Below are 11,468 nucleotides of genomic sequence, written 5' to 3' on the forward strand. Positions count from 1 at the left end.
GTGAGTTATTGTCCTCCAAAAATGATATGTTGAAGTCCTAACTCCTGCTGTCTGTAAATGTAACTTTATTTGGAAATAAGGTCTTTGCAGATGCAATCAAGTTACGATGAGGTCCCACTGGATTAGAGTGGGCCATACATCCAATGACTGGTGTCCTTATAAGAAGGCCACACGAAGACACAGGGACACAGAGACACACAGGGAGAAGCCACGTGATGCCAAAGGCAAAGGTTGGAGTGATACAGTTTCAAGCCAAGGAATGCCAAGGAAGAGGGATGTTTATAGCCATACAATCTTACCTCAGGAAACAAGAAAAATCTCAAATAAACAACCTAACCTTACACCTAAAGCAACGAGAGAAAGAAGAACAAACAAAACCCAAAGTTAGTAGAAGGAAAGAAATCATAAAGATGAGAGCAGAAATAAATGAAATAGAGATGAAGAAAACAATAGAAAAGATCAATGAAACTAAAAGCTGGTTCTTTGAAAAGATAAACAAAAATGATAAACATTTAGCCGGACTCATCAAGTAAAAAAGGGAAAAGGTTCAAATCAATAAAATTAGAAATGAAAAACAAGTTAAAGGGACTTCCCTGGTGGTGCAGTGGTTAAGAATCCACCTGCCAATGCAGGGGACACAGGTTTGAGCCCTGGTCTGGGAAGATCCCACATGCCGTGGAGCAGCTAAGCCTGTGTACCACGACTACTGAGCCTGCGCTCTAGAGCCTGAGCCACAACTACTGAGCCCGCGCACCTAGAGCCTGTGCTCCGCAACAAGAGTAGCCACCGCAATGAGAAGCCCACACACCACAACGAAGAGTAGCCCCCCCACTTCCCACGACTAGAGAAAGCCCACGTGCAGCACAGCAATGAAGACCCAATGCAGCCAAAAACAAATTAATTGATTAAAAAAAAAGAAGTTACAACTAACTCCAGAGAAATACAAAGGATCATAAGAGACTACTACAAGGAACTATATGCCAGTAAAATGGACAACCTAGAAGAAACGGACAAATTCTTAGAAAGGTACAATCTTCCAAGACTGAACCAGGAAGAAACAGAAAATATGAGCAGACCAATCACAATTACTGAAATTGAAACTGGGATTAAAAAACTCCCAACAAACAGAAGTCCAGGACCAGATGGCTTCACAGACGAATTCTATCAAACGTTTAGAGAAGAATTAACACCTATCCTTCTGACACTATTCTAAACAATTGCAGAGGAAGGAACATTCCCAAACTCATTCTATGAGGCCACCATCACCCTGATACCGAAACCAAAGACAACACAAAAAAAGAAAATTACAGGCCAATATCACTGATGAACATAGACGCAAAAATCCTCAACAAATACTAGCACACTGAATCCAACAATAGAATTGTAAAAGGATCATACACCATGATCAAGTGGGATTTACCCCAGGGATGCAAGGATTTTTCAATATCTACAAATCAATCAGTGTGATATACCACATTAACAACTTAAAGAGTAAAAACCATATTATCATCTCAATAGATGCAGAAAAAGCTTTTGACAAAATTCAACCCCATTTATGATAAAAACTCTCCAGAAAGTGGGCATAGAGGGAACCTACCTCAACATAATAAAGGCCATATATGACAAACCCACAGCTAACATCATAATCAATGGTGAAAAGCTGAAAGCACTTCCTCTAAGATCAGGAACAAGACAAGGATGTCCACTCTCGCCACTCTTACTCAACATAGTTTTGGAAGTCCTAGCCATGGCAATCAGAGAAGAAAAAGAAATAAAAGGAATCCAAATTGGAAAGGAAGAAGTAAAACTGTCACAGTTTGCAGATGACATGTTACTATACATAGAAAATCCTAAAGATGCTACCAAAAAACTACTAGAGTTCATCGATGAATTTGGTAACGTTGCAGGATACAAAATTAATACATGGAAATCTGTTGCATTTCTATACACTAACAACAAAAGATCATAAAGAGAAATTAAGGAAACACTCCCATTTACCACCGCAACAAAAAGAATAAAATACCTAGGAATATACCTACCTAAGGAGGCAAAAGACCTGTACTCCGAAAACTATAAGATGCTGATGAAAGAAATCGAAGATGACACAAACAGATGGAAAGATATACCATGTTCTTGGAAGAATCAATACTGTCAAAATGACTATACTACCCAAGGTAATCTACAAGTTCAATGCAATCCCTATCAAATTACCAATGGCATTTTTCACAGAACTAGAACAAGAAATTTTAAAATTTGTATGGAAACATAAAAGACCCCAAATTGCCAAAGCAATCCTGAGAAAGAAAAACTGAATTGGAAGAATCGGGCTCCCTGACTTCAAACTATACTACAAAGCTACACTAATCAAAACAGTACAGTACTGGCACAAAAATAAATATAGATCAATGAAACAGGAGAGAAAGCCCAGAAATAAACCCATGCACCAACCAGAGCCTCCCATAAAGCCTCTACCACCAGAGGGCAGACAGCAGAAGCAAGAAAAACTACAATCCTGCAGCCCGTGGAACAAAAACCACATTCACAGAAAGATAGACAAGATGAAAAGGCAGAGGGCTATATACCAGATGAAGGAACAAGAAAAAACCCCAGAAAAACAACTAAATGAAGTGGAGATAGGCAACCTTCCAGAAAAGGAATTCAGAATAATGATAGTGAAGATGATCCAGGACCTCGGAATAAGAATGGAGGCAAAGATTGAGAAGATGCAAGAAATGATTAACAAAGACCTAGAAGAATTAAAGAACAAACAAACAGAGATGAACAATACAATAACTGAAATGAAAACTACACTAGAAGGAATCAATAGCAGAATAACTGAGGCAGAAGAATGGATAAGTGATCTGGAACACAGAATGGTAGAACTCACTGCTGCGGAACAGAATAAAGAAAAAAGAATGAAAAGAAATGAAACCAAAGACATTGTCACTGTAACTGTTAGAGCCTAAGAGACCTCTGGGACAACACTAAACGCAACAACATTCGCATTATAGGGGTCCCAGAAGGAGAAGAGAGAGAGAAAGGACCAGAGAAAATATTTGAAGAGATTATAGTCGAAAACTTCCTTAACACGGGAAAGGAAACAGCCACCCAAATCCAGGAAGCTCAGTGAGTCCCACACAGCATAAACCCAAGGAGAAACACGCCGAGACACATAGTAATCAAATTGGCAAAAATTAAAAACAAAGAAAAATTATTGAAAGCAGCAAGGGAAAAACGACAAATAACATACAAGGGAACTCCCATAAGGTTAACAGCTGATTTCTCAGCAGAAACTCTACAAGCCAGAAGGGAATGGCATGATATACTTAAAGTGATGAAAGGGAAGAACCTACAACCAAGATTACTCTACCCAGCAAGGATCTCATTCACATTCGATGGAGAAATCAAAAGCTTTACAGACAAGCAAAAGCTAAGAGAATTCAGCACCACCAAACCAGCTCTACAACAAATGCTAAAGGAACTTCTCTAAGTGGGAAACACAAGAGAAGAAAAGGACCTACAAAAACAAACCCAAAACAATTAAGAAAATGGTCATAGGAACATACATATCGATAATTACCTTAAACGTGAATGGATTAAATGCTCCAACCAAAACACACAGGCTTGCTGAATGGATACAAAAACAAGACCCATATATATGCTGTCTACAAGAGACCCACTTTAGACCTAGGGACACATACAGACTGAAAGTGAGGGGATGGAAAAAGATATTCCATGCAAATGGAAATAAAAAGAAAGCTGGAGTAGCTATACTCATATCAGATAAAATAGACTTTAAAATAAAGAATGTTACAAGAGACAAGGAAGGACACTACATAATGATCAAGGGATCAATCCAAGAAGAAGATATAACAATTATAAATATATATGCACCCAACATAGGAGCACCTCAATACATAAGGCAGCTGCTAACAGCTATAAAAGAGGAAATCGACAGTAACACAATAGTGGGGGACTTTAACACCTCACTTACACCAATGGACAGATCATCCAAACAGAAAATAAATAAGGAAACAGAAGCTTTAAATGACACAATAGACCAGATAGATTTAATCGATATTTATAGGACATTCCATCCAAAAACAGCAGATTACACTTTCTTCTCAAGTGCGCACGGAACATTCTTCAGGATAGATCACATCTTGGGTCACAAATCAAGCCTCAGTAAATTTAAGAAAATTGAAATCACATCAAGCATCTTTTCTGACCACAACGCTATGAGATTAGAAATGAATTACAGGGAATAAAACGTAAAAAACACAAACACATGGAGGCTAAACAATATGTTACTAAATAACCAAGAGATCACTGAAGAAATCAAAGAGGAAATCAAAAAATACCTAGAGACAAATGACAATGAAAACATGACGACCCAAAACCTATGGGATGCAGCAAAAGCAGTTCTAAGAGGGAAGTTTATAGCTATACAAGCCTACCTCAAGAAACAAGAAAAATCTCAAGTAAACAATCTAACCTTACACCTAAAGAAACTAGAGAAAGAAGAACAAACAAAACCCAAAGTTAGCAGAAGGAAAGAAATCATAAAGATCAGAGCAGAAATAAATGAAATAGAAACAAAGAAAACAATAGCAAAGATCAATAAAGCTAAGAGCTGGTTCTTTGAGAAGATAAACAAAATTGATAAGCCATTAGCCAGACTCATCAAGAAAAAGAGGGAGAGGACTCAAATCAATAAAATCAGAAATGAAAAAGGAGAAGTTACAACAGACACCACAGAAATACAAAGCATCCTAAGATACTACTACAAGCAACTCTATGCCAATAAAATGGACAACCTGGAAGAAATGGACAAATTCTTAGAAAGGTATAACCTTCCAAGACTGAATCAGGAAGAAACAGAAAATATGAACAGACCAATCACAAGTAATGAAATTGAAACTGTGATTTAAAATCTTCCAACAAACAAAAGTCCAGGACCAGATGGCTTCACAGGTGAATTCTATCAAACATTTAGAGAAGAGCTAACACCCATCCTTCTCAAGCTCTTCCAAAAAATTGCAGAGGAAGGAACACTCCCAAACTCATTCTATGAGGCCACCATCACCCTGATACCAAAACCAGACAAAGATACTACAAAAAAAGAAAATTACCGACCAATATCACTGATGAATATAGATGCAAAAATCCTCAACAAAATACTAGCAAACAGAATCCAACAACACATTAAAAGGATCATACACCATGATCAAGTGGGATTTATCCCAGGGATGCAAGGATTCTTCAATATATGCAAATCAATCAATGTGATACACCATATTAACAAACTGAAGAATAAAAACCATATGATCATCTTAATAGATGCAGAAAAAGCTTCTGACAAAACTCAACACCCATTTATGATAAAAACTCTCCAGAAAGTGGGCATAGAGGGAACCTACCTCAACATAATAAAGGCCATATACGACAAACCCACAGCAAACATCATTCTCAATGGTGAAAAAGTGAAAGCATTTCCTCTAAGATCAGGAACAAGACAAGGATGTCCACTCTCACCACTATTATTCAACATAGTTTTGGAAGTCCTAGCCACGGCAGTCAGAGAAGAAAAAGAAATAAAAGGAATCCAAATTGGAAAAGAAGAAGTAAAACTGTCACTGCTTGCAGATGACATGATACTATACATAGAGAATCCTAAAACTGCCACCAGAAAGCTACTAGAGCTAATTAATGAATTTGGTAAAGTTGCAGGATACAAAATTAATGCACAGAAGTCTCTTGCATTCCTATACACTAATGATGAAAAATCTGAAAGAGAAATTATGGAAACACTCCCATTTACCATTGCAACAAAAAGAATAAAATACCTAGGAATAAACCTACCTAGGGAGACAAAAGACCTGTATGCAGAAAACTATAAGACACTGTTGAAAGAAATTAAAGATGATACCAACAGATGGAGAGATATACCATGTTCTTGGCTTGAAAGAATCAATATTGTGAAAATGACTATACTACCCAAAGCAATCTACAGATTCAATGCAATCCCTATCAAATTACCAATGGCATTTTTTACAGAACTAGAACAAATCATCTTAAAATTTGTATGGAGACACAAAAGACCCCGAACAGCCAAAGCATTCTTGAGGGAAAAAAACGGAGCTGGAGGAATCAGACTCCCTGACTTCAGACTATACTACAAAGCTACAGTAATCAAGACAATATGGTACTGGCACAAAAACAGAAACATAGATCAATGGAACAAGATAGAAAGCCCAGAGATAAACCCACGCACCTATGGTCAACTAATCTATGGCAAAGAAGGCAAAGATATACAATGGAGAAAAGACAGTCTCTTCAATAAGTGGTACTGGGAAAACTGGACAGCTCCATGTAAAAGAATGAAATTAGAATACTCCCTAACACCATACACAAAAATAAACTCAAAATGGATTAGAGACCTAAAGGTAAGACTGGACACTATAAAACTCTTAGAGGAAAACATAGGAAGAACACTCTTTGACATAAATCACAGCAAGATCTTTTTTGATCCACCTCCTAGAGTAATGGAAATAAAAACAAAAATAAACAAATGGGACCTAATGAAACTTCAAAGCTTTTGCACAGCAAAGGAAACCATAAACAAGACGAAAAGACAACCCTCAGAATGGGAGAAAATATTTGCAAACGAATCAACGGACAAAGGATTAATCTCCAAAATATATAAACAGCTCATGCAGCTCAATATTAAAGAAACAAACAACCCCATCCAAAAATGGGCAGAAGACCTAAATAGACATTTCTCCAAAGAAGACATACATATGGCCAAGAAGCCCATGAAAAGCTGCTCAACATCACTAATTATTAGAGAAATGCAAATCAAAACTACAATGAGGTATCACCTCACACCAGTTAGAATAGGCATCATCAGAAAATCTACAAACAACAAATGCTGCAGAGGGTGTGGAGAAAAGGGAACCCTCTTGCACTGTTGGTGGGAATGTAAATTGATACAGCCACTATGGAGAACAATACGGAGGTTCCTTAAAAAACTAAAAATAGAATTACCATATGACCCAGCAATCCCACTACTGGGCATATACCCAGAGAAAACCGTAATTCAAAGAGACATATGCACCCCAACGTTCACTGCAGCACTATTTACAATAGCCAGGTCATGGAAGCAACCTAAATGCCCATTGACTGACGAATGGATAAAGAAGTTGTGGTACACATATACAATGGAATATTACTCAGCCATAAAAAAGAACGAAATTGAGTCATTTGTTGAGATGTGGATGGATCCAGAGACTGTCATACAGAGTGAAGTAAGTCAGAAAGAGAAAAACAAATATCGTATATTAACACATGTATGTGGAAACTAGAAAAATGGTACAGATGAACCGGGTTGCAGGGCAGAAGTTGAGACATAGATGTAGAGAACAAACGTATGGACACCAAGGGGGAAAACTGTGGTGGGGTGGGGATGGTGGTGTGCTGAACTGGGCGATTGGGATTAACATGTATACAGTGATGTGTATAAAATTGATGACTGATTAATAAAAACAAAACAAAACAAAAAAAACACCATGCACCTGTGGTCAATTAATCTACGACAAAGGAGGCAAGAATATACAGTGGAGAAAAGACAGTCTCTTCAATAAGTGGTGCTGGAAAAACTGGAGAGCTATAGGTAAAATAATGAAATTAGAACATTCTCTAACACCATACACAAAAATAAATCAAAGCGAATTAAAGACCTAAATTTAAGACTGGATACTATAAAACTCTTAGAGGAAGACACAGGCAGAACACTCTTTGACATAAACTGCAGCAATATCTTTTTGGACCCACCTCCCAGAGTAATGAAAATAGAAACAAAAATAAACACATGGTAGCTAATTAAACTTAAAAGCTTTTGCACAGCAAAGGAAACCATAAGAAACGAAAAGAAAATCCACAGAATGGGAGAAAATATTTGCAAAGAAAGAGACTGAGAAGGGATTAACCTTCAAAATATACAAACAGCTCACGCAGCTCAATATCAAAAAAACAAACAACCCAATCAAAAAATGGGCAGAAGATCTAAACAGACATTTCTCCAAAGAAGACATACAGATGGCCATAAAGCACATGAAAAGATGTTCAATATAGATAATTATTAGAGAAATGCAAATCAAAACTACAAGGAGGTATCACCTCCCACCAGTCAGAATGGCCATTATTCAAAAGTCTATGAATAACAAATGCTGGAGAAGGTATGGAGAAAAAGGAACCCTCCTACATTGTTGGTGGGGATGTAAATTGGTACAACCACTATGGAGAACAGTATGGAGGTTCTTTAAAAAACTAAAAATAGAACTACCATATGATCCAGCAATCCCACTCCTGGGCATATATCTGGAGAAAACCATAATTTGAAAATATACACATACCCCAATGTTCATTGCAGCACTATTTACAATAGCCAAGACATGGAAGCAACCTAAATGTCCATCAACAGATGAATGGATCAAGAAGATGTGGTACATATAAACAATGGAATATTACTCAGCCATAAAAAAGAATGAAATAATGCCATTTTCAGCAATACGGATGGACCTAGAGATTATCATACTAAGTGAAGTAAGTCAGCCAGAGAAAGAAAAATATCATATGATATCACTTATGTGTGCAATCCAAAAAGATGATACAAATGAACTTATTTACAAAACAGAAAGAGACTCCCAGACTTTGAAAACAAACTTATGTTTACCAAAGGGGAAAGGTGGGGCAGGGGGGAAGGATAAAGTAGGAGGTTGGGATTAACATACACACACTACTATATATAAAATAGATAATCAACAAGCACCTGTCGTATAGCACAGGGGACTCTACTCAATATTCTGTAATAACTTATATGGGAAAAGAATCTGAAAAAGAATGATATGTATAACTGAACCACTTTGCTGTACACCTGAAACTAACACAACATTGTAAATCAACTATACCCCAATATAAAATAAAAACTAAATTAAAAAAAGAATACGCTACAGGGTCAGAAAAAGAAGAATAATGGGAACAACAAGGTCCTACTGTATAGCACAGGGAACTGTATTCAATATTCTATGATAAACCATAATGAAAAAGCATATAAAAAAAGGAATGTACATATATGTATAACTGAATCACTTTGCTACACAGCAGAAATTAACGCAACATTGTAAATCAACTGTATTCCAGTAAAAGATAATGATAATCTAAAAAAAAGAAGAGTAATGAGTAGGAGAATATATTATAAACCTTGGTACAAGAAAAGTCGACATCTTAAACTGGTGAGACAAAGAGGAACTGTCTAGATGAACTATCTAACAAGCACGACAGGGTTAACTAGATAACCGTAGGGAACAAGCACGACAGGGTTAACTAGATAACCGTAGGGAAGAATAAAGTTGGATCCACACCTCACACTATATATGCATTCCAAACGGAGCAAAGACTTATATATGAAAAATAAAGCCACACAAGTTCTAGAAGAAACTACAGGAAAAATTATTTATAACTTTGGAATGGAGAATGTATTTCTAATTGTGAGTCAGAACATAGACACTATAAAAGGAAAACTGATAAAACTTTCTGAATGGCTCCAAACACAAGAAGCAAAGCCAAAATAGAATGAAAAACTAGGGGAAAAATTTTCTAATTCCTATCAGGCAAAGGGCTATCTTGCTAATATATAAAGAACTCCTAGAAACTGGTAAGGAAAAAAAAAGGAGATAAATGAGCAAAGGATATGAACAGACCGCCCAGCAAAAGTCCAAACATTTGGTAACATGTTGGTGAGGGTGTGGGGGGAGATGCACTCTCTTCCCCTGCTGGTCGGGTTGGGGGGAGTATAAAGCAGGACATCTGTGAGGGGAAGCCTGCCAATACCTATCAGTTTCAAATGCCCATATCTTTGTACAAGTCCACTTCTGGGAATTTACCCCACAGATATATGTGCACATGTATGAAATGATACATGCACAAAGCACTGTTTACAACAGCAAAAGACTGAAAACATGGAGAACATGGGAGACAAAAACCACAGGGAAGACAAAGGCCATCATACAGGAGAAGGGCTCATGTCAGCAGTGGCCTCCAGGAGGCAGAACTTCCTCCCGAACTCTTGCCACGGCACTCCCGGCCCGATTCATGCTTGCATTTGCCTACTCACCACACTGTCTGGGGACTGGAGCTGGCCTGGCAAGACCGGGCTGCTATTGTAGCCAGAGGTGACACCAGAGGAGAGGCTTCCGTTGGAGCTGGTGCACCAAGAGCTGGAGGCGGCCAGGGTATGTAGCTTTTCTTCTTCCTGGGAAGGACAGATTACTGTCAACCAGCTTCAGGCACCCTCACTTCCCACCCTCACTTTCGCCCCTTCTCACCTCCCCAGTTCCCATCACCTCCCACTGCCTCCTATCTCAGCCTCATACCTCATGCCTCCCCCATCCCCACCCCAACTATATACCCAAGCCGCCTCCTCCCAAACTCTGGCCCAGGGACAGCAGCTGGTCTGATGAGGATGGCATGAAAATAGAGAGTGAAGCAGCTTTGAGCTGGCACCAGGGGCCCGACGCCCTCCTCCAAATTCTACGTCCCAAGACTCAGAGGCAGCCCTGGTCTGCCCCGGGCTCCGAGCCTACCCTGAAATCAGAGGCTTGCCCCACTCCCCACCCGCAGCAGCTGGGAGACGATCTGCTGGCGGATTCGCAGCTTTTCCTGTTCAGTCTGCTCCCGCAGTCGGGCCCGGGCCCGGGCAATCTCCACCTTGGCCTCCTCACGGGCCCGCTGGTATTCTCGTAGCATCAGCTCTATGTCAGAGGGTGGGTGAGGAGACCTTGACGCTGATCCTGGGCTCCTGGGGAAGATCAGAGGGTTGGAGAGATGCCTTCTAACATGGTGAGTGGGCCATGGCCCAGACCCGCTCAACACCACCTTCCTGAAGGACCCATCCTCTCTCTGCCCCCAGGGCCTTCGGGTGTGGTCTTACAAACACCCTGAGGCTCAGGCCTGCAGTCTTACAGAGCATGGCTCCTCTATCCACCCCCACCCCGTCCGCTGCTCCCTCCCACACCCTCCTCTTTCCCTTTGCCTCAGTCTCCACAGCCGCCTCCGACTGTCCACAGTCACGTAGGACCCACTCCTGGAATCGCTCCTGGCAAAGGAAGCTGCAGCCTCCGGTGTCCAGGACGCTCAAATCCAGGCCCTGCTCCCCACACTCGCCCCACACAGAGCCTGCTCCCCACAGGGTTCCGGGTCCACCATACCTGGTGGTCTCCACAACATCCTTCCTCAGCTGCTGCAGGTATTCTCGGCGCCTGCTGGGCAAGTCAAAGGCCCAGGTGGGGAGATCCCGGTTGGATGGGAAGCTCAGTTGTTTCTGGGGGCTGAGGCTTCGCGTCCGGCGGAAGTTCTGAAGTCGTTCAGCCCGTTCCCTCCGGAGGCTGTGTGTGGTGCATTCTGGCCTG

At 40.0% G+C, this 11,468-nt stretch overlaps 1 protein-coding gene across 4 annotated transcripts in view; it reads right to left on the bottom strand.

Annotated features, from left to right (window-relative positions):
* Positions 1-11,468, bottom strand: part of STARD9 (StAR related lipid transfer domain containing 9) — a 130,507-nt gene that overhangs the window by 7,924 nt on the left and 111,115 nt on the right. For 2 of the 4 annotated variants that reach the window (XM_036844333.1, XM_036844331.1), the window contains 3 exons: positions 11,268-11,465; positions 10,663-10,858; positions 10,175-10,312 (listed from right to left, as the gene is read on the bottom strand). In XM_036844333.1, coding sequence (XP_036700228.1) covers positions 10,175-10,312; positions 10,663-10,858; positions 11,268-11,465 — 532 coding nt within the window. Of the gene's footprint in view, positions 1-10,174; positions 10,313-10,643; positions 10,859-11,267; positions 11,466-11,468 lie in introns of those variants that run through there. The other 2 variants (XM_036844332.1, XM_036844335.1) reach the window with 2 other exon arrangements.

This window comes from Balaenoptera musculus, chromosome 2, assembly GCF_009873245.2.
Source record: "Balaenoptera musculus isolate JJ_BM4_2016_0621 chromosome 2, mBalMus1.pri.v3, whole genome shotgun sequence".
Taxonomy (NCBI): Eukaryota; Metazoa; Chordata; class Mammalia; order Artiodactyla; family Balaenopteridae; genus Balaenoptera; species Balaenoptera musculus.